Below are 24,579 nucleotides of genomic sequence, written 5' to 3' on the forward strand. Positions count from 1 at the left end.
CCCGTTTTCCTGTGAAACTATTTTTTAAAAGATTTTCAACTCACTCAGGGGTAATATTTATATCCCCAGGATGTTTTCTATTTCAAAAAAGGTCAGAAAGACAATAGTTGGTGTTAGAAATACTGGAACTGAAGGGAAAACAAAAATAAATAAGATCTTTAGTGTCTTTTTCTGGTTCAGCTGGGCAGTTTCAGAGAATAAAAATCACTCCTTCAGAGTAACAAGAAATTCAGGGCAGAAAAAAAGCTTTCAGTGCCCCTGTGCTAAAGTTGGGTCACCAGTATCAGTCCTGTCTTCCTAAGGAAGCAGAGCTCTACCCCAGCAATAAGCTTCTCTTAAATTTCCTACCCGATTTTTATTATGAACTTTAGACCACTGCCAACTGATCAGATGGGTGAAGCAGATGAAATCCTCCCCTTCTCAGGCAAAGAAATCAGGCCCTGGAGAGAGACTGGAGGCACCAGAACTGAAATGAGCAAGGCCTGAGCTGTACCTCTCAGCGAGGGATCGAAACCACAGAAAGCAGAACTGCCAGTAGGACGTAGCCCTTACCCTGCAGGATCTGTCCTTCCTTGGCAGCTGGACCTCCAGGAATGATGGATTTCACAAAGATTCCTCCATGAGGTACACTTGTATTGATGCCACCCTACAGAATACAAGGCAATACTCAAAACCCATCTGTCCTTTCTTGGGTGCCACCCAACCTCCCTCACAAGAGAAATCAACCTCTCCCAACTGCAATCTGGCCCATTCTGACAGTCTTCTGTAATCACCTGGTAAAATTCTCTTTCCCAGGGATCAAGATGGACAGTTTTACACAGACCTAAAACTACAGTCTGAGTGAGGAAACGAAACCAAGCCAAACCCCAGCTGGCACATGGCAGGTGCTCCATAACCAGAGTCATGTATGGTGCACAAAATCTATGTAGGCAACAAGCAGCATAGGTAGGCTTGCCCTAAGAACTGAGGACTTGTGTTTGGCACACCTTGTAAGTTTGTATGTTTGTTTGTGAACACAAATTCAGGAGTAAAAATAAGTTTAAACTATTCAGTATCTTGCAACTCTTTTTTTCTTCTTTAAGACAGGGTCTTTTTATAGCTTCCTGAACATAACACCAGAAGCACAGACACTGAGATTGACAATTAATAAATGAAATTGAGAAGCTTCTATAAGGCAAAGGACACAGTCAACAAGACAAAATGGCAGCCTACGGAATGGGAAAAGATATTCACAAGCCCCACATATGACAGAGGGCTGATCTAAAAAATTTACAAAGAACTCAAGTAGCTAGTCTCCAAAACAGTAAATAATCAAATTAAAAAGTGGGGTACAGAACTAAATAGAGAATTCTCAACAGAGGAATCTAAAATGGCTGATAGACACTTAAGAGAGTGCTCAACATCCTTAGCCATCAGGGAAATGCAAATCAAAACAACTCTGAGATATAATCTTACTCCTGTCAGAATGGCTAAAATCAAAAACACCAATGACAGTTTATGCTGGAGAGGTTGTGGAGAAAGGGGAACATTCCTCCACTGCTGGTAGGTGTGCCAACTGATACAGCCACTTTGGAAATCAGTATGGCAGTTCCTCAGAAAAATGGGAATCAGTCTACCTCAAGATCCAGCAATTCCACTCTTAGGCATATACCCAAAAGAAGCACATTCATACAATAAGAACATCTGTTCAACATTTACACAATGGAGTATGACTCAACAGAAAAAAACAATGGAATCTTGAAATTCTCAGGCTAATGCATGCAACTAGAAGAAACCAACCTGAGTGATGCAACTCAGTCACAAAAGACAAACATGGTATGTACTCACTCATGTATGGATTTTAGACATAGAGCAAAGGATTACCAGCCTACAATCCACACCACCAGAGAATCCAGGAAACAAGAAGGACCCTAAGAGAGACATACATGGTGCCCCAGAGAAGTGGAAAGGAACAAGATCTCATGAGCTAATTGGGAGCATGGGGGAGGGGAGAGGGAGCTAGGAGAAAGATAGGGGGAGAAGAGGAGGGGAGAGGAGGACATGAGAGAGCAGGAAGGTTGAGTAGGGGGAAGCATAAAGAAGAGCAAGAAAAGAGATACCATCATAGAGGGAGCCATTATAGGTTTAAAGAGAAATCTGGCCCTAAGGAAATGTCCAGAGGATGGCACCAACTAACAATCTAAGCAGTTGTGGAGAGGCTATCTTAAATGCCCTTCTCCAATAATGAGATTGATGACTACCTTATATGCCATCCTAGTGCTTTCATCTAGTAGCTGATGGAAGCAGAAGCAGACTCCCACAGCTAAACACTGAGCTGAACTCCTGGAATCCAGTTGCAGGGAGGGAGAAGTGATGAGCAAAGGGGTCAAGACCAGGCTGGTGAAACCCACAGAAACAGCTGACCTGAACAATGGGGAGCCCAAGACTGATAGCTGGAAAACCAGCATAGGACTGTTCCAGACCCCCTGAATGTGGGTGTCGGTAAGGAGACCACAGCAATCTATGGGGCCTCTGGTAGAGGATCAGTATTTATCCCTAGTATATGAATGGACTTTGGGAGCCCATTCTACATAGAGGGATACTCTCTCAGCCTAGACACAAGGGGGAGGGCCTAGGCCCTGCTCCAAATGATATGACATATGTTGAAGATCCCCATGGAAGGCCTCACCCTCCCTGGGGAGCAGAAAGGGGATGGAATAGAGGGTTAGTGGGGGCAGGGGAGGAGGAGAGGGAGAGGGAACTGGGATTGATATATAAAACAAGCTTGTTTCTAATTTAAATAAAAAACAGAAAAAAAAAAACCACAAATAAAAACAAGACAGGTTCTTTCTATGTAACTCAGACTGGCATTGAACCCAGATCCTCTCTTGCCTCCTAAATTGTAGAGTTATAGGCATGTGCCACAGTGCCTAGCTCTACAACTTGTTTTTTTTAACTTGACAATAATGCATGAACATGCATGTCATAAGATCAAGGTCCAAGGCTGCTTCTTTATTTCAATTTACTTTGTAAAGGTAAACACACATATAGATGGTATTTTATCAATGGTATTTCTCATTCTTGTTCAGTCTTTCACTCCTTCTCAGCCTCTACTTCCCACTCCACTACTAATGACACAATAATAATGAGTATATGTCCGTACACCTCCCTTTGCTTTTCTCCATACTAGTATAATCATATAGAGTTCAAAATAGACAACCAAGCCAGTCAGCTGAACAACTCTATGTTAGTTTGAATCTGGAATGTCCTTCATAGGCTTCATGTTAACCCTTGTCTCCTGGCTCAATGCTATTGGAAGGCAGTAGAACTTGTAGGCATGGAACAGCGTGGGAAGTCTTTAGTTCGCACAGGACAGAGCTCTTAGGGAGGATTATGAGACCCCATTCTTCCTCATTCTGTTACTTCCTGACCTTGAGGGAGTGGCTTTATCCACCCATCCTTCCACCATGTTATGCTACCACATCCCCAAAGCAGTAGATCCAGGCAATCATGAAACCTCTAAAACTGCAGGCCAGAAGGAACCTCTTCACTTTGTAATTTGATTATATTTCTGGTATTTGCTTTAATAGTGGAAAGTTAAATTAACAGACACTATGAGCTAATGGAAGGCTATGCAAGACTCAAGACTTAGCTGAAACTCTGTTTTCTGGCAATGCTAACACAAAACTTCCAAGTGGCCAACCACCAGGAAAGGGCCACCACCCAGGATCTGTCTGGTGCTGTGAACTCAGGCAGCCTAGCCTTCTTGCTGAAACCCAGGCTTTTAGCCTTCTACCTCTAGCTCCTCAGCTGGCTTAGAAAAGCATACTGAACTTGGACATAGAAATGCAGTTTTCCCATTCTGGGCAAACACATTTAAGTTCATTTCATGCTATTTAGTATCTTTGTGTCTTATTAACAACACAGGCCAATCCAACTCAGCTAGATTACATGTACAATATAGATGTCAAAGTCAGTATTTTCCATATGCCTTTCTTCTCAATGAGTACCTGGTGGAAACCTTTCCATGTGGGCAGAGCTAGTGCTGATTCATATGTCTTGGGTACTTCAACTTGGATCCTATGCATTCATGCCAAGACTGCATGCAAACTTTTCTCAATTGATCTGTACTCATTTTCTCCAGTGCACTTGCCACTGTTAGCAACATGGCATTCAAAACCTTCACCTACACAGCCCTACTTAGATTTTTCCAGCTTGCATCCTAATATGAATGTGCATGTAATTATTCACATTTCTATCAGCTCAGTGTAACAGTACCCTTTTCTGTATCACACCAGCTATATTTGGCCAAGCTGACAGTTATAAATTCTAAAGTTTCCCCTTAGCTTGCTTGTATACTCCAGGAGATTTTCATGGGTTTGGATGTCTTTCATTTGTTTAACAGCCATTTGGATTTAAGGGGGACACTTTAATAATTATTTATGAAATGAAAATCCTCCAAAGACAATCTTGCTTTTGCTAGTCAAAAGAAACCACCAATATCCTCTTTGCATATGCATATATCTGAATAATCTAAATTTTAGATGAGAAACTTCTGTGTTTGGTGTCATGATAGGATTGTTTTATAAAGCCAAGAATAAATTGACCATTTTAGTTCCAACCTGTTCAGTCCCTATGGACTCATGAGCCTTATTTCCTGGTGTTAAAACTCATCTGCTGGTGGTTCAGCAATTCAAGGATCCTTGCTCTAGATGCACAAGGGAAGCAAACCATGTTCTCTTCACTCATCATTTGGATTACCTGTAAAGCTCTTCATAGCCTTTGACATTTCCTTACATGCTGGGAATTTCCACTCTGGTTATTTGGATCCAATGGTGTCATCACTGAAGTCCAGCACTACCCTGAAGTCTTAAGTAACGGGTCATATCCAGTGTTCACTAATACAAACAGTGCCTCCCCAACCTGGACCTCTGAATTTGTGGGCACCACCTTTGTGGACACCATTTCCTGACCCTTTGGAGATTCATTTCATGGGGAATCTCCCTTCTCAGATATCTGCCAGTCGAGCTCAAAAGCCAGATGCAAAATGCCAGATAGGATGAAGTCCTCAAAGACTAAACTTTGTCCTGGCCCCCAGAGGATAGAGCACAAGTTTATTTCCTACTTGGAATGACAGGGAGTTACCCACTCACCTTTGGTTTCCATCCATGAAGCTATACCTTACTGCCCCTTCTTGCTGTCCAGCTTAAGCTTGGAGCCAGACTACATCACCCAGTTTCTCTCACATTATCTCCTTCTTCTGTTGCTCTTCCTTAGAATCCACCCATAGTATGACCTCAAGCTGCTCTGTCTCCCAGTTTGTCTTTGAATTCTCATTCCCCACAGAAAGCTCAGTTTACCCCTTACATACAATGTGCACTGAAACACAACAAGCATGTTATCAGAGTGGAAAGTCCCCCAAGGCTCTGGATGGATACCCTTTTACTGTTTTCCAAGCTCCCTAAAAAGTCTTACAGTCACGCTGAATCCAAGTGTTCCATCTTCTTTAACCAGATCCACGAAGTAGATTTCACCAACTTTGGCTTCTAGAGGAAATGAAGGACAATAACCAGCAGCCTGCTCCAAAGAAACAGAAAAACAGAGCCATGAGGCACCTGATCTATTTCTGCAGATACTCAGCTCCCATTTGCTACTAGGATCCAGCAGCATTGACCCAGGAATAACAGGAGCCTAGAGAGACATCTCCAGCTTTATCAATTCCTTAGCATATGACCTTGCAGGAATCTCTCAGACTGTCTAGCCTTCATTTCCTAATCCATGTAACTGACCTCCTAACTGTGACTGGGAATATGCTGGTACATGGCAGTGGCTGAATAAATGTAGATTCCTCCTGTCTGCACTTACTCGGCAAACATCCATGTTAAAACTGATACTGTTCAAGTACTTCCTGCATCACTCAACACATGATGGCAGCCAGGTACAGCATGCTGACTACCAGATGCACAGCAACTCCTTGAGGCAAAAGCAAGTCTCAGGAGAACTTCTGGCCATTCTTAGCAAGACTGGTCATGTTATGGTTGATTTTTCAATAGCTGACGGTTTTATGAAAAAAGCTCATACCATGTATCAGGCAATTCCCTAGGTACTTGTAACAGTAAGTATATAAGACTTGTTCATCCATTCAACTATTCATAAGACATTTGTTGAATACCTATTATGTCCAGGGCTATTCTGTGGTTTGAACATCTCCACAAATTACTCTTAAATGTAATTACCATAATACAATATTAAGAGATGAAACTTTCATAGTGATTAGGTCATGGAGGCACAAGCCTCATGACTGCATTGCTGTAGGAATGGGCTGTGTATAAAAAAGAGGACTTTGTCCTCTTTTTCTTTCTATCTCTCATACTCATGCAACTCTCCCCCATGTTATGCTTTCTGCCACAACACAATAACCTTTACCAGATGTGGCTCCTCAATATGACTCTTCCCAGCCACCAAATCTTTATCCAAATAAATCATTGGTATATAACCGAGGAAATGCCAATTCTTCCAAAGACTCCACACTCCTTGACTTAGCAAAGTGTTTAGACTAAACATTGAATCCTGAGGAATTAAACAACCGACACGGATGAGATCCAAAGTGGGTATGTAATATCCACTACACCACTAGTTACCTGGCCACAAAGCTAGACACATGATCCAAACGAGCCCGATGACATAAGTTCAGTCTCTATTCAGTCTCCTCTCAACTGCCCCCAAAACCAGCTTGCAGGTTTCCCAGCACACAGAGCCTTCTGCTGTTTTCTGCAGAAGGGAGCCTTCTAAAGAGCAGCCTGAGAGCATGGTTTCTGCTCTCGAGTCCAACACGATAGATTCCAGGCTCGGATGCACCACTAACTCCCTGGAGGCTTTAGCACAATCCTTTCCTCTCTGTGCCTGGGTAAAAACCCTACAAGAGGGGTTGACAGTCTCATATAACTTTCATAGAGCTTTCGTGAGATTGCTCTTACAAAGTGCCTAGTATACTGCAGGACACATAAGCCGGTGACTATTGCTACCATTATTATTCTCTCTGATTCTATGTCCAACTTTTGAGGGATGGGTGTAAGGCAAACTCTCACTATATAAACCTTACAGACTTGAACTTGTTACATGGACCAGGCTGACCCCATATTTGTGCCAATCCTCTGACTTCAGTCTCCCAAATGCTGGGATTACAGGGGTGATCCTCCTAGTCCAGCTGCATCCAGCTCATCATGCCTGAGCTGTGTGAATGAACATCATGACCAATTAAGAAGATATTAACAGCCTGGTCTCCAGAGCGAGTGCCAGGATAAGCTCCAAAGCTACACAGAGAAACCCTATCTCGAAAAACCAGAAATAAAAAAAGAAGATATTAACATGAAAAGAGCCATACTGCATGTCAGACCTTGATGCTTGGGGACAGAACATACTACATCATAATAAAACCACTCAGCGAAATGACTCTGCTAAGTTTAAGGAACCTGTGAAACAGCATGAGTAGGCAGGTTTCTGGCCTCCTCTGGCTTTTCTAAACTGAAGCCTGTCATTGGAACCAAGGATTTTCTAACCTTTCCCTGAGCATGGCATAAGGCCCTCATGTGAGAGGAATTTGCAGCCTTAGCTCAAAGGCTAAGGGTCAGAGAATTGAACTAACAGACATATTAAGTGTCCTCCAGTTGGCTCATGCTTTCTACTTAGTCACAGTTCCCCATTTACACCAAACCTGCTATTGAATACACTTCAGTTTTACTGTGTGGGTATTTGTTTCCTCACAAAATCTCCTGTAAAATGTATATTCAATAAATGTGTATGCTCTTCTCTTACCAATATGCCTTGTTACAAGGACTCTATCTAGTAAATGAGGAGGAAAAGATTCCTTCTGCACAATGGGCACAGCATACTTCTCTCTGGGCTGGGAGTGAGAGACCTGTCTGTTCAGTTCTTTGCTGTGTCAGCAGCTGACTAGCCCCTAATACATATGCAGTTGTTGGCAATTATTTGTGGAACGAAAGAGAACATTACATGGTTGAAGCCACTGAGTCCAGAGGAAGCAGTAGCCACACCTAGATTGGAAACAGTATGTAGAGTGTCAGCTTGTCCTATGGATATGCATGGCTAGTCCTCCCTTGGGGGTGGTTCATGAAATGCAAACCACTTGAATGCCATGGCTTAATTATACGCCCAAGATTTTGTCCAAAGTGATAAACCCAAACATCTGTTCAATGGTGAGCACAGGCTTCATCGTTGATGTCCTTGTGGACAGACATCACCCTTCTACTTCCACAAGAGAAAGATGGGAGACATAGAGCAACCTGTTTATTTAAAGAAGCCCAAAAGAACAAGAAAGTCTACACACCCAGTATGGGCCAGAGAGGAGAGTTCTGGAAGTGATCAGAAATATAAAGCCTGTTTCAACAGTTCTAGCAGTTTTTAGAGAAGTGGTGAGCATCTGCTGAGCCTGGGGGTGAGAGGGGCAAGTGGCTGACAGAGCAAGGAAAGTAAAGAGCTGCAGTAAAGAGCTGCTAGTAGGTTCTCTGTTCATCACTGCAGGGATGGTCACCTATGTTAGCACATTGCCAGTGGCAGGCTTATTCCCATTTGTGGCAGAATTTCAGGCTCTTGTCAAAGCTTCTTCCAGGAAGAATCAACTGGAAGAGCCTGTGAACATCAACCACAAGGGATCCAGAACAAAAGAAAAAGATGGACTTGGGAGGCTATGGGGGTTTGCCCACCCAATAACCAAGAAGACATCAGGCAATGCATAGCAGAGACTGAAGCCAAGGCTGCACTTTGTCCTCTTGCTCCATGGGGCAATGGTAAGTACAAAACTATTCTGCTCAAGGACTAATTAGAAGTCAAGATTATAATACACCTAGTGGCCCTAGCCTTGCCCTCAGCACCAATCAATTCCATCATGTTGTCATAATCAGAAACAGTTCTAATAAATGGGTAGGAACACCAGAGACTCCAAACTGAGCCTTAACCCCCTATGTCAGTTGCTCTATCTACTTCCTGTGCCAAGAAGAGGTTAAGCAACCTGTAGCTGCTTGACATGGTACATCAAGAGCAGAGGACAGCATAGGACATGGGAGCTTCACTGGATCCACAGCCTATTCTCTTTCTTCTAGACTCTAGTGTGTAGACCAAGAGGATAAACATCTTTAACGATAGAGGGGAGAGTGGAGGCCTCTGCCTGGGTGGTGATCCCTGCACCTGAGACATTTCCGGTCCTCTGACATTTCTGTTCTGGTCATATGTGTGTGCTGACTCTCTTCCCTGGTGCCCATTGCTCAGGATGTCTGTACAGAACATGCCAGAACTTGCTGTGCTGTTCTTTTCTTCACTGGAGACATTTCCACAAACACCTATAAAAACAAGCCAAGAAGTCAACACTTGGAGAGGCTGGCATATTGGTAGCATCCTATGAGACACAAAATTTTCCTTGAGTGACAAGAGCTTTTATAGTTGCAGGGGATGCTATGAATTCATCATTTTATGAAAAATGCTGAATCTAGAATAAATGGAAGATCTGGAAGTGATCAGAAATGTAAATAGAAGTAACTTGTATGACCCAGTTATGAAAACATGAGAGCAAGGATAGTGAAGGATGCCAGCTCCTCCTTATTAAACTCCGGTCATTCCTGTGAGGAAAGGAGAGGAGAGGAGAGAAGAGGAGAGGAGAGAAGAGGAGAGGAGAGGAGAGGAGAGGAGAGGAGAGGAGAGGAGAGGAGAGGAGAGGAGAGGAGAGGAGAGGAGAGGAGAGGAAGAGGAGAGGAGAGGAAGAGGAGGAGGAGGAGGAGGAGAGAGTAGGAGAGAGGAGATGATGAGATCTTTTCATCCTCTCAACAGGCCACCAGTAAGGTGTCATCTCAGTTTAATTAGAAACAGATTAATTATTTAATGAATTAATTAAAACAGAATCAAAAGGAAAAACTAGCTTGTCCCAAATCCCATTTTCAACATGTGGAGCTTCTCTTAACCCTGACCTTCTACAAAACCATGAGGAGCACAGCTGTTCCCAGCATGCGACAAAAAGACCAACAAATAGTACCCTTGGGGTATACTCGGTAATACCAGGATCTGGGCTCTTCTAAGTGAAGGCTGATCATGGATTCCTGCTTACTCTAACTGGCATAGACAAAAGGGAAAAATGAGATGGGGATCAATAAGTAAACCCTGGAGTAAGATAACCAACATTTCTGGCCTTTGATTTCTTTATATCTAAAATAGATATGTCAGTAGCATGACATTACAGGATTAATGAAAATGAGATTATTCATAGACTTGGGATTTTATATGTATATATGAAGATGTATATGTACATACATATGTGTACACACACATATATAGAGATTGGCATATATAAATCTGCAAATGCATTTACTGTTGGTGTGCTAATACAATATTAGTGGCTCAGCAGATATGTGTTGGAGAAAGGCTAACAGAGCTCCTTCACACCTGGAGGTGGGAACACAGAGGTAGATTTACTGCTTTGAAACAGCTTACTAGCACCCAGGGAGGTGCTCAAGCTCACATATCCAATGAGTTTGACTTGATAAATTTGGTCTTGAGTTATACAAATCTAAGTTTATTTAGTATGGAGTGTGTCTGTGGGGGTGCCAGTCTGTAATGCCATGTTCCTAGTCATTTTTCTCAAAGTCCACTGTCATTGTCCTTTGGGCAGTATTGCAGACATCTGTTCAGTTTTTTCCATGCCCTTTATAGAAGCAGATATCGGGACTTTAGACCTGGAAAGCCAGCCTGTCCCACTGTGTTATTTGTAATTGAAGTATAAGCTAGGAGTCATGTTGGTTAATCATGATTGGCAACTTAATAGGATCTAGAATCAGCTAAGAGCTATATCTCTGGGGCGGTCAGCGAGGGCATTTCCAGGAATGGTTAACCGAGGGGTAAGCCTTTCCTCAGAGTTGGAAGCACCTTCTGACCTTGGCCTACAAGTAGAGGCCCATCTCTGGGGCGGTCAGCGAGGGCATTTCCAGGAATGGTTAACCGAGGGGTAAGCCTTTCCTCAGAGTTGGAAGCACCTTCTGACCTTGGCCTACAAGTAGAGGCCCAAGGGAAAGTAGCACTGCTCACTTTCTGAACCTTCTTTTCTTGCTTCTGATATCTGCCCTTCGCCTTGCAATGTGAACTGAAGACTCGTGGCTTCCCAGGAATCCTCCAGTCCTTTGCTGCCAAATGGGACACTGGCAGCATCCAGCCTCATGGACTAAGCAGCCATGGTTCTCAGATTCTCCATCATGCAGACAGCCACTGTCATTTAAGTCAGTCTAAGAAGTCCCCTTTTATAATATACAGTCATTGTTTCTGTTCCATTGCTCTAGAGGAGCCTGCTCTTCTGTGGGTGATTACAACTCAGTTTACAATCAATTTCCATAGCTGTTATGATGGGCTGTTAGCTGCCAGCTCCTAAGGCCCCATCTAGAACATCTGCCTTAACAGGAGACCATCACTAGACCTCTTCCCCCAGCAAGAGATCAGCTCAGTATAATATTAACTGTGGCAAAGTCATGTTTCTGACAGGTAGCTGGGCCACCATAGGGAGATGGCTTGTAACTCCTGGACAGTGGATGCACTTGTTGTCCGGAATTTTAATACAAGACTGTGGTTAGAGCACTTAAATTTTGGATATCAATTTTTAACATCCTGAAGGCTACCATCATGGTAGCCTGTCCTTGAACTACACTGAACTGTGATTTGATGGTCTAGTATTATTGCCTGACAACACAAGAAGTGAACTGAATGCCCTCAAAGGGAGAAAGTGTGAAGGAAAATTCAAAGATTACTGACCTGCCTCAGAAAGAGGTGTCAGCACTGTAGCGTCCAACAGAGACAGCGATCTTGAGGCTAGTGTGATGGAAATGTTGGGGCTGGCCCCTGAGGCATTGTGAAAGACCCTACCTGCAGTGAGGGTGAGAGAAAGTCACCTGGCAACAGCTAGTGCAAGTGTGAGACTGCTTTTCCTAGGGTCCAGCAGGTGGGATGCCTGCATTTAGAGATGAGTCTGAGTTTGTAGGCCGCCTCATGTAATTTACAAGATCACCCAGCAAAAAGCATCAGTGGTCCTTAGTAACCAGGGTGAGAGGGTATCAGCCTCCCTCCATCCCCTCTATCAAGAACTCCTCCAAAATGCCCCAAAGCAAACACATTTATTCAAATGCTTGTTGCTTGTGTCAAAAGATGAAGAAAACAACCCTTACACAATTAGGACTTTAGGGGGTTGATCCAGACCTACATAAGCAAGAACTCTGTGCTTGTGGTGCAGAGGCAGACTGAAGACAATCTCACTCTCCTTCCCAGCTGCAGAAATCTTGGACTTGAGTATCAATAAGAATTCCCTCCTTGTCATGCAAGGAGAGTGGGCGGGAACACATACATGCTGGGTGTATCCAGCCATATCTAATGAGGAGGCTGCCTTTCAGAGAGACATGCAATCATGGGACCCCACTCTGTCCCTGAGATTTCACAGCATACTGATTTGTGACACTGAGTTGCCTCCTTGCAAGCCAGGACCATGCTTGCAGAGAGCTACACAAAAGACCTACATGGAGCTTTGTGTTTTGTGCCCATGGCAGTAACAGAGGAGGCTGTCCCATTGTTGAAAGTGAGATGAAATGTACCTTTTGACTGAGAGATGATTAATTCTATGTTGTCAGGAGAATTCTGGATCATTCTAACAGCCATGTTGAATGTGAAGCCCTCCAGGCTGATGTGATTCAAGGCTAGTATCTTCCCCCCTGGAGGAAAAAAAAAAAGTATCAATAACCCCAGCAAGGAAATAAGGAAAGTGGTAACTTAATGCATCTTTGTTGATTTAACTTAAGATGTACCTGGTTTGATCATTTTAGCCTTTTCTGCTGGTCCCCCAGGTATAAGGGAAGATATGAAAATGCCAGGTTTTGCTTGGTCCACATCTTCTCCCTCGTTAATGACAAAACCTGTAATCCAAGATGGCATTTAACGATAAGATGATGCTTAATGACTTCGTGGCTCACACAGCTACCAAGTGGTACGGCTGATAAGAGCATCTGAGGGAGATGCCTGGAGAAAGTAGACTGCTCCCTTTACCACCCACAGCTAAGCTGCAAATGCAGCCTACCAACCCAGCTGGCTTTGTGACAGGACTTGGGGTTGCCCGACCCCATCTGCGCTTGTGTGTTACATGTAAGTTCACATGTATGTGTGCACATGTGGAGCCTCAGAGTTTGACACTGGATGTCTTCCTAGATTGTTCTCCACTTTATTACTTATAAGTTTTTTTTTCTTATATGTTTATAGGTGTTTTGCTTGCCTGTATGTCTCTGTACCATGTGTGCGCAATGCCTGTAGAAGCCAGAATAAGGTGTCAGATCCCCTGAGACTGGAGTTATGGTTGTGAGTCACCATGTGGGCTTCAGCCCCTCTACTTTATTTATTAAGGCAGCCTCTCACCGAATGCAAAGCTCACTGACTCAGCTACTCTAATTAGCCAGCTTGCTGGAGGAATCCCTGTCTCAGCCTCCTGAGTGCCAGGATTACAGGCATAATATCATACCCACCCAACTTTTTAATGTGGGTGCTGGGGATCTGAACCCTGATTTCATGTTTGCATGGAAAGCATTTTATCAACTGAGCTATCTCCCCAGGCCCAGGAAAGATGGTTTCTAACCAAATACCTGTCTCAGTATCTTTTTTTCTTACATGACTTTAAGGATTTTTAAATGTGATTAATAATTGAAGACGAGAAAGATTGCCTACTCCTCTACATCACTGAGAACCTATTTATACTGGAGAAAGGTTGGCACAAGGTGTGTGGGGAGGAGGGCGTTTTATTTTTATCTTGTGCTTAGATACACTCTGAAAATACGTCGGCACTTGCAAGGAATTCTTTGCCCCAAAAGTCTTTGTGTTCTTTGCTGGCACTGACAGGAAGGAAGTGGAAGGGGTTGTTGAAAAATGCAAGAAGAGGCTAGGTTGGGGGAGAGGAAAAGTCAAAGAGAGAATGGTGCTCATCCTCTCTCTATTGAGCAGAGCCTGGGCCTCACCTTCAGGGCACCCTCTTACCAAAACCACGATGTGGATCACGCTTCAGTGTCACACACACCACGTCTTGGTTGGGTTCCTCCGTAAAGCTCCTCCTCCAGCTGTTCTGTGGCCCTGGAGGCAGAATCAAAGCACCATGTTTGGGTTTTTCTCACAAATTGGTTGGAACCTAACAAAACACACACACATGCAAGCAAGAGCAGCTCACAGCAAATCTCCCATCAGCCTGAGAACAGACCATTGAACACATATTTGACTGAACCACAACTGGGCCACTGTTAGTCAAGACTGGGCTACAAGAATAGAGACCAAGGCAGGATGGCTGACGGTGTCCATTTTCTTCATGATTCACCGTAAGTCCTCCTCATTGGTGTTAGAAATGGAACCTAAGCCCTTGTACACATTAGGAAGTGTCCTATCACATCCTCTCTCTCTCTCTCTCTCTCTCTCTCTCTTGCTCATTCTGGCCTCCAACTCACTATGTATCCAACACTGGCTTTGACCTCTTGATCACCCTGCCTCTGTAGTCAAGGCTCTTGGATTATAAGCATGAGCCACCATGCTCACCTAACATTTTTTCCTACAGTTGTCTTGAGACAAGATGGAGGGTAAGTGGGGAGTGTACTTCCTGTCAATGACAACTGAAACTAAAACAGAGATGAGACAGTGAAGTCTCCCCCTTTGAGTCTTGTAGTAGCTTGGATCTTGAATGTCCCCAAGAGGACTATGAGTTGATAGCTTTGTTGCCACTGTGTGTTGCTACTGGAGGTAGTGCAGCCTTAAAGAGAGGGTGCCTTAAAAGGGTATAGAAATTGAGTCATTGCATATGTGGTCTTGAAGTGGATACTCAACTGCAAGTTCCTCATTTCTCTGTCTCTCTGCTTCCTGACTCTCATCAGTGAACAGGCCTCACCCATCATCATCTCCTGCTATGGTACACTCTGCCATCACAGGCCCAAAGCAACAGGGCCTAGCAACCTGGACTGATACCTCTGAAGTCATTGGTAAAAATAAACCTTTCTGTTCTTTTGTTTCTAATACAGGGTCTTACTTTGTAGCCCTCGCTGGGCCAGAACTTGAACCAGGCTTGCCTCAACTCAGAGATCCCCTTGCCTCTGCCTTCCCACCTTTCCTCTTTTTAAATTGACTTCTCTCAGAAATTTGTCCTAATAAAGGACCACTAACATGGGTCTCTACCAGTCACCAAAGTACAGGGGCTGATGGGCCAGCTTGTGTGTCCTGGAGTACTTCCCAAGCTTGTGTCTGGAGGAGACCCAAAGCAGAAACTTAAAATTGTTTCTAGGAAGCTGGTGTCTTGGGGTAGGACACAAGTTCTGTCACAGCTCCAGTGGGAAAATCCCCACTGGTGACCAACCATCACAAGCAATTAACATATTTCCTCTCCCAGGGACCATTCCTGAGTCTAGTAGGCAGACAATTTAGTTAATCGAAGAGAGATGTGGCAGCATCCAGATCTGGCTTGAAGGCTTAACATTCTTTAAGTACCAGTACACTCCTTACAGAATCTCTGTCTTCACTTGTGACTGGGAACTTGTGGGAAAAAAAAACATGCTGCCCTCCCTGTGTGTGCTTTTGAGAGAGCACTGGGAGATACTGTTCGCCCACAAGAAGCACCAGAGCTGGTATTCCTCATACTCAACCACAGTTTTGGGAACCACCTTCCCCAAATTATCCCCTTCTAGATTCACAAATCATCCCAAGACCAGATGTTGACTATAAGAGGTCATCTCAACTCCAAAAAGTTTTGAGAAAAAAATTTAAAGCAACATTATTGTGAACTTCTTTTGGGAAACAAACTGAAGAGGTGGTAAAGGTTTGAAAGGCAGTGGCAAGTGTTAAGACCTCCCTTCTCTCCAGCTGCCTGGGTTTGGTCTGTACCTGTGCTCTGGACAACTGCCCCAGAGAGATGCCGAGTTGACTTCTGGCTTGAACTGATGCTGTCCGGTTGCTCTCGGCCACAGTAAGGGCTGAGGGGAAAGATGGAAACATTAAGATTGTGTGCTCCTGGAAGGGATCTTCTTGGCCATTTGTTAGTGTGACCTGAAGAAGGCAGCTTTGTGCCAAGCAATTCAGCAGATACTTAGACCAACTCCACCACAGGCTGGCTTAGTGATGAGGACAACACAAGCAGGAATGGCATTCGGGTCTCTGTCCCAGAGGGCTCATCATAGCCATCCAGACCTCACATGGACTTCCATTGTCCACCTTAGTTAGTTTATGCAATGGCTCCAGAATCCCATTTCCTCAGTCATAAAATAGGAGTGATCTTCCAAGTTCCCAGACTCATTAAGTTACTAAACCCAAGCTGTAGTGGTTCTCTTGATGTTTCATTGTTTATTCTTGCTTTCAACTAAAAGTCCCTAGAAGGGCTAGGCACCCCCACACATGTTGTGTCCCTTGAGGACTCCATACCCATCCATCCATCAGTGCATGTGAGTCGGATGCCCCCTTGTCACACGGGAGTTTCTGTGCAGGTGTTCAGTTCACTAAATGTGCAGTGGCATGGTTTGGATGTCATTTGTTCCCCAAGGCTCAAAGGTTCAACTGTTGAAAGTTTGGTCCTCTGGGAGGTGCTGTTGGGACATGGCTAAATTTTTAAAAAGGGAGGCCTAGTGGGATATGAGTAGGTCACTGGGGATGTCCTCCTTGGAAGGAATTAATTAGTTCCTAAGGGATCCCAGTTAGTTCTACAAGATAGAAAGTTGTTCTAAAAGGGCAAGACTGGCCTGGCCTCTAGCCCCATCTTTCGACAGAGTCTCTCTAACATGCATTCCTACAGTGTCATCTGCTATGAGATAAAGAAGCTAGGGGTGGGAGTAGAGGGCCCAACAGAAGCAGCACCATGCTGTTTGGATTTTCAGTTTTCAAAATGCGAGCTACTTAAACCCCTTCCTCCTTTTAATGTACCCAGCCTTGTTGATCATTTTTATAGCAACAGAAAACAGAATGGTGCACATAATTTCCACTAAGCAAAGACTGGTCTACACAGTAGACTGATGATGAATCAAGTGACCCAGGGTCACCTCAAAAACACACTCAGAGAGAAGCAGAGTGCAGAATGTAAGAACAGATGCCAATATATGTGTGCTTAGAGCTCTGGAAACAACCAGCACTGGATCTCCAGGACAGCCAATCACCAGATCAGTGTCACCCAGCCTGTCCCCAACACCAGGGAGGCTGTCCTCACCATGCTGATTAGACAACTGGACTGCAGCAGGGGATGTTGGTGCAGGTAGCCACCCATGGACCCTCTCAGGATCTCCAGGTTTGGGAGATGGAGCCTGTGGTGGGAGCAGGGCAGACCAAAACAGCTCTTTTCAAGCAGGTATCTACTCACCTTTGTATCTGGTCCTGTAGGGGAAATGTTAGCCACGCCCTCTTGGGGGCTGGCAAAGGTGAAGCAGACCAAGCACACTGGGGTGTGGTCAGAGTGATGTAGCAAGATTTTAAATACAAGGTTTGCATGCATGTGGCTCTCTCTCTTCCTCCTGCTCTCTTCTCTGCTCTGGAGATGCCATGTGATCCACCAGCAAGAGAGAGTGCTTACCACAGGCATCCTCCATAAGGTAAGTCTTATGATTACGGTTGATAATTAAGACTGAGCTAGCATATAAGAAATCCTAGTCAATTGGTCAACAGCATTGTAAAATAATATAAGACTCTTGTGTTATTTTGGGGCGGCCACGTGACCGAAGGGCATGGACGGCTGGCAGAAAGACTTATCATTACATGGTCCTGCTGCAAGTCCAATGCAATTTGACTAAAACCCACTAGGGCCAGGCTTGGACTTGCAAGGTATATGAGTCCGAGATGGGCCAACCCTCTGAAAGGTTTATTGGGGCATCAACATTCCAAGCCAGTTCACAGAGAGAGAGACAATGGCAGAGTCACCCAGGCTCAAGGGAAGGAAACATCCCAACACCCAGGGAGGACCTGAGAGAGGTTGGGACAGTGTTTCTGGTACCCTTTGAAGAATAGCAAGGGCTTATCTGGCTTTGGTTTCTGTGGCTCACATGATATGGGCCACCCAGGGAACCATCTCTCAATTGTTCAAAATCCATTTACTGTTGGCCACAAAAGGACAAATAGTATGTGAGTCAGTTGTTATATGAGGAACTTAGAGGAGTCACACTCACAGATAGAAAGTAGATAGTGTGTACCAAGGGTTGGGTTATGGTTAGGCTGTTGGAAGGAAGTGCTGAGGGGAGGTGGTTTCCATGTGGAAAAATGACAAGCCCCAACAGCAATTTGAATGTGCCCATGTCACTGCCATAGAAACAATAAAATATGATGGTTATGATGATTTTATGCTTCCTGTATTTTACCACAATTAAAGAGTCTCTCTCTCTCTCTCTCTCTCTCTCTCTCTCTCTCTCTCTCTCTCTCTCTCTCTCTCTCTCTCTCTCTCTGCCTTCCAAAAATCCATTTACTGAAAACTTCCACATTCTGGCTTCAGGGCTGAGGATACAACTGGTGCATTGCTATTCTTGGGAGTCTCTGTGCAGAGAGCAGACGGATGCAAGCATGTGCTTGCCGGGGTGGGCACATACAGGGAGGGCTGTCCTAAATGGAACCAGTGTAGCAGAAGAGACAGCCCTTTGCTGGGCACTCAGAAAAGCTTTCAAAGAAGTGATGAAAAGAAGGTGGCCAATATCTCTATCCTCAGAGGCTCCATGTAAGCAACTTCTGTGAATGGCACTGGTGATAGCAACCCCTCAGGGTCAATGACACAGGTTGCCCACCCTTCCCACTCTGACTCTAGCTTACATGCCTCAAATATTAAGCCATCAGAATGACCTGCTCTTCCACACCAAGATCTTGATTGGCCATTTCTGCTTACCTGTGAGCACCAGGAGGCATGGATGTGTCTGTGCTTCGAGTACTGAATTCTCAGCACCCACCCAGGACAGGCATACAGTAGATGCTGAAAAAACTACTCCAGTTAGACTGACAGACTTGCCCATGCCATGCCATCCCTCTGTCTGACTGAAAACAATTCTACCTGCCAATTAAGACTTGATCTCTCTCTCTCTCTCTCTCTCTCTCTCTCTCTCTCTCTCTCTCTCTCTCACACACACACACACACACACACACACACACACACACACACACTGCCATACCTATGCCTGACTTAGGCCTGAACCCATCCCAACCACCATAAAAAAAGAGACAGGATCTTACCACCTCCCCTAGAGTTCAGAGCAAGTGCTAAAACACCAGTTGGAACTGAGCCCTGGTCACCCCCAGTATCTCTTTTATGACACACAACCTGGACTAATGCTCTCCCTTCCCTTGCTCACTACTTCCAAGCCCCATCGTCATAACCCTCAAGTCATGGGATCCTGTTGTGTTTCTTGATGAACTAGCAAATGGCCAAAGACTCAGATAAGTGGGATTTCCCACTTTGCCTAAAGGTTCCAGTAACCTCCTCTGACATGAGTTGTTAGGGACTGTGAAAATCGGACATTTAAAAAGTAGTGCAGAGGCAACATGATTTAGAGAAGGAGTGGGTTTGGTGGAGGCTCCAATTCAGCTTCCTGTTAGGGGGCAGACTGCCAGGCAATGCTGAAAAGTTCCTACATGGGAAGACACTGCAAGCCCCACTGTGCTCATGGCTGCCATGAGATATTTCTTAGGTGATTGCTATGATTTTAGTAAGTGTCATTCAGGGCCCATGTGTAGTTAAAGGCTCAGTCCCCTGCTGTGGGTCTATTGGAAAGTAGAAACTTTAGAGGTAATGCTTGGCAAGAGGTTATCTTAGATTGTGTTATTGTGAGAGAAACAATGTAAGGGAGGGGGATTTATGGTGGCCCAGGGTAAGGGTTTGAAGCCACAGGCCTTGGCAGCACTGAGTGCTGCTGCCGGGGCAAAGGAGAGCATCACAGAAGCATGTGGCAGAGACTGCTCACCTCATGCAGACAGGATATGGAGAGAGACAGACAAGATGAGGGACAATAGACTCCTAAGGACCTGTCCCCAGTGACCTACTTCTTCTAACTAAATCACATTCCTCCGAGTTTCCAACATTTCCCAAAATAGTGTCACCAGGCAGGAAGCAAGCTTTCAGTGTAAGGGATTTTTTTTGAAAGACACTTCCTATCCAAATATTAACAGAGGTCTTGAGGAATGAGAGAGTAGACCCCCAGTTCCTTCCCCTTGCTAGCCTTTTTTTTTTTTTTTGCCACCCACAAGAAATGAATGGGCTTCTTTTACCACGTACTCCTGCTGTGATGTGCTGCCTCACAACAGGTCCAAAATCAGTGGGGCCAGTTGGTTATAGACTGAAACTGTGAGCCTGAATTAGCCTGACCTCTTTTTATTACCTGGGGAATTTCTTTACAGTAACAGAAAGCTAGCACAATGGCCTGGGATAGGTCATTGTTACTTCTACATTTTCTATTTTTCTTTACATTTTAAATTATATGTGTGCATGCATACGTGTGTGTGTGTGTGTGTGTGTGTGTGTGTTCATGTATGGGGACACACACATGCTACGGTGTGTGTAAAAGTCAGAGGACAACCTGCAGGGGTTGGTTTCCTCCTTCCACTATGTGGATACCAGGAGCAGAACTTGCATTGTTAGGCATGGCACCAAACACCTCTGGCTGCTGTCTCTTCACAGTTCTCCTTCTGCTGGTAAACAATGCAGAGTTATATAGTACTTTAAACCAAGGACAGGTGAAAGATACTACAAACCCACTGACACTCACACATTGGGATGAGGCCCATTTCTAGTCCCTTTGAATTTGTATAAAGGCAGGAGCAATGACAGGAATGAGGACACACTGTCTCTGGGATACATGTTATGACATTGGCAAGCTCTTCCCAAATTTGCAGAGCCCAGAGCAGCAGTGGAGACCCTTGCTGGAGCCAATGCATGGAAAGGGCCTCCTGAGGCTGCACAGGGGTCAGAGGGTACCAGCATGAAGCATATCCCAGGGGGTACTGCTGAAGACCACCATGATGCCATGTATACAACAGGCACTGCTGATGACTCCCATGATACCCTCAGTACCATACAAAGCAGAGTTTTGCCTCCTCTGCTAATCCACAAAGTTGTGAAGCAGAATAACAAGATGGCTGCTGGAATACACCACTGTTCTTGGGGTGGTTTGCCATGGAGACTAGAATGAGTTTTGTTTCCTTGTTATTGATTGATTTTGTACAGCATAGTGAGGTGAATTTGCATCAGCAGAATTGGGGCAATAATTCTCTAAGCATTACTTTAGGGTATCTGTGTATATGCATGTATTTCAGCACAAGTGAATCATCTGTTCTCTCCTGCTGAAGCAGATGTATAATTCATCTTCCCCCAAAAGCGGATCCTGACACCCCACCCCCTCCTCAGTACACAGCCTGGGAATCAGTGCTATTTATGTAACTTGCCTTGTAAGTGTAATCCAAGTTCTAGGCTATTTTTAAATGTATGGATCATTGTTTTACAATGAACACTGCATTTATGAGCCCACTGCTTTCACATTTGATTTAAATGGCAAGCCATCATCCTGGAAAGTAGCATGTCAGGGTTACCAGTACAGTCTCCATAATGGGCTGCTGGTTTTAAGTCCTAGCACTTCATTTTCTCTTCTGGAAAATAGAGATAATGATAAAAACCAACTTCTCAGAGGTGTATGGGTTGGAGAACGAGCTCCAAGAGTGGTGGTACCTGGCTTATGTTAATCCAAAGGTGATTGGTGGCATTTGCTAATTTTACCTTCTTCAACTTCCCATTACCACCCAGCTCTTTCTCTACTGGAAGTTATGAACAGAGGAAATGGGAGTGAGACCTGGTCCCATGGCCATCAGTTTAATCACTGTAGTGGTCTACAGTCAATCTCTGAATCAAGTTCAAGGCAACCCAGTGAACACACCCGTTCCTTTGGCATTAAAAAACCTGCTTCAAGTACTGAGAGTTCCAGTCCACCACGCATGTGGCAGTCTTGGCACTTCAGGTACAGATGGTTCCAGTGCTCCATACACCTGGTAGTCTTGGCTTTGAAGAAAGACAAAACCCACCTGCTTCTGATTCCTTCCATCTTGATCTCCTTGCCACCTTGCACGTTCTCCATGGATGTGCTCAGTCTGCCTCCAGTGGCATCCGGCAACCTGGGTACACACAGCTCATTTTCCGAGCATGACAGTTTCTGAATCCAAGTGAGAGGGTTGGCCTGTGTCTGGTGTGCAGAATTCAAGTTGGCTATTTGTACAAACTTATCCCGATCTGAATTGAGAGATAAAAGACAAACATACACACAAGATTACACTGGGTTCAGTCACGGCTCTTGATACAACCATACACTTCTGACCCTGATTGTCCTTTCCCACTTCTTTTTCTGCACCGAGAGACTTGACATTCTGCCTCCTGCTAACCTGGGGAATCCTGTGCCTATCCCTGAAAATTCAAGTCCTTCTAAGCATTACTTGCTAATCAAAGACACTTCAGAAGCCTGAGATGCAAAATGGTCCCTGCAGCTGATGGAGTGGCAGCCAGGAACCTGTTCTAACTGGTGCCACTCAAAGCTTCAGCAGGGCCACACCTCATTCTGCATTCATCCTCACAGATATGCCCTTGCAGAGAGTCCTATAACAAATCACCTAGACCCCAAATCAGTCTCTTCCCCTGGCAGTATTAGTCCATGTAAGAGTTCCCTGCCAGATATATAAGAACACATTAGAAGTGAGGACCTTCAGCTCTGATGTGTTTCTTTCCCCCTTCTTATAAGGCTTAATAAATGTCTCTAGTGATGAGACTATGATCAAGAGGAATGCCTCCTTTGCTGTTTGTATTATTCATATAGGAAATTGAGATCTTATTAAAAGATCTCTTAGGTTAACAAGGCCTTGCTCAAAACTGCACCTATTGTGCTGTTGTTAGGGTTTTTATTTGTTCATTTTGTTGTTTTGTTTGATATAGGGTTTCCAGTAGTCCAGGCTGGTGTGGAACTGTCTTTATAGTCAAGAATGACTTTGAACTCCTGATCCATCTGCCTCCACTCCCCAAGTGCTGGGATTACAAGAATGAGCCAACACACCTAGCTTTTATTTTTATTTGGAGAAAGGAAAATGTCGACTCTCTTTAAGGTCATCTGCTCCCTCCTGAAACCAAGAAGGAAGGAGTATAACAGTAGCAGCAGAATCAGTATCCATGGCCACCCTCTTCCTTTTCTTTTCTTTTTTGTGTATGTGTAGCGTACATGTATGTATAAGTATGTGGTATCTTCATGTACATGTGGGTAGAGATGTAGATGGGATGGGCATCATATGCATGTCTTTCAGTTATCTTTGCACACATGTGCCATGGCTGTCAGAGGTAGAAGTATTTATATCTGTGTTATGATGTGTGTAAATGCATGTATGCACGCTCATTAAAACACTCTGCAAGGAGAGAATGAGGAATATTTGACTACTTGAGCAGACTCTCTTTTTTCTGGTTTGTTGAGAGGGCTGTTCACCCTGAACAAGCTAGCCACTAAAATGAATTACTTGTTGAGAATTTGGGAGTATAAACGGACTGTGATATCACTGCTTACATAGAGTGAGCAAGAAAGGGTGGGGCAATGTAAGTAATTTGAATATGACCTGTAGCTTTTGCACAGATTTTATACTCTTACTCCATAACTTGGGTCTGCGAGGAAGAAGATAATACTGGTAGCTAGTTCTGACTAAATGTGTCCTATGTGACAGAATCAGTAGCAAGCATTATCACTTCCCTTGTCTCACACAGTCCTCACCATAACTCCCCGGGGTGGATAGTGTACCTATTTTACAGATAAGAAAATTTGAGAAGGGATAGTTTTCTCCTGATCCCAAGGCTGGTTAGTAGTAGAGCAGGTTTTACACTTAGTCCACTGGCTCCACAGTCCACACTAGATAGTGGGAGTTATACAGACACTGAACCACAGACGGCAGCACCAAAGATTCACATAAGTACCCCAGCCTTCTCATTACCAAGTCTTGAAGGAGAAGTCACCTTGTACTTAACCATGGTGGATGGAACACTTCATGCCTAGAAGGGATTTCTAGGCAGATATGGAGGAGACCAGTCTTCCAGAGAGATTTAGTGGTTTGAAGCAGGACTGGACAGAGACTGGCATTCGAGGAAGCAGCTGTCCCTAGAGAAGGGGACTCACACAGGAAGCAGAGGAGTAAAAGCCCCACATGTCTGGTTCTTCAGGAGCTATGTTCCCAGAGAATGTTGGGAGTTGAGCAGGCCTTAGTATGCAGGATAGAGATCACACGTCAAGGTGAGAGATGGAGATCATAGAGGCTAATACTCAGCACGACAGACTCTGCACAAGCAAGGCACCAATATCACAGGTCATGTTCCACAAACAGGGCCAAGACCAGATAGCACAGTGATACAGAAACGAGGGTACCAGTGTCACCAGGCAACGACTCCATGGTGCTCTACTAGTGTACCAACAGGTAGGAAGGAGAGCCAAGAGTTCTGGTCTCCCAGGATTAGAAGCAAGGGTTGTTGAGAATGTCCCAAAGACACTGGCATGCTAAGAGGGAGGTATCTGTCTGTTGGCTGTGGGTGACTCC

General features: G+C 44.5%; 1 protein-coding gene across 1 annotated transcript in view; it reads right to left on the bottom strand.

The window, feature by feature from the left end:
- Window positions 1-496: 496 nt before the first annotated feature.
- Window positions 497-24,579, bottom strand: part of LOC100758229 (FERM and PDZ domain-containing protein 2) — a 65,418-nt gene continuing 41,335 nt past the window's right edge. Inside the window, exons 13-20 of the mRNA XM_035453069.1 lie at window positions 22,051-22,255; window positions 15,913-16,001; window positions 12,822-12,929; window positions 12,612-12,728; window positions 11,782-11,892; window positions 10,927-11,162; window positions 5,455-5,556; window positions 497-646 (exon numbers count right to left, since the gene is read on the bottom strand). Of these exons, the coding sequence (XP_035308960.1) occupies window positions 497-646; window positions 5,455-5,556; window positions 10,927-11,162; window positions 11,782-11,892; window positions 12,612-12,728; window positions 12,822-12,929; window positions 15,913-16,001; window positions 22,051-22,255 (1,118 nt within the window). The remainder of the gene's footprint in view (window positions 647-5,454; window positions 5,557-10,926; window positions 11,163-11,781; window positions 11,893-12,611; window positions 12,729-12,821; window positions 12,930-15,912; window positions 16,002-22,050; window positions 22,256-24,579) is intronic.

Source organism: Cricetulus griseus (assembly GCF_003668045.3).
Source record: "Cricetulus griseus strain 17A/GY chromosome 1 unlocalized genomic scaffold, alternate assembly CriGri-PICRH-1.0 chr1_1, whole genome shotgun sequence".
NCBI lineage: Eukaryota > Metazoa > Chordata > Mammalia > Rodentia > Cricetidae > Cricetulus > Cricetulus griseus.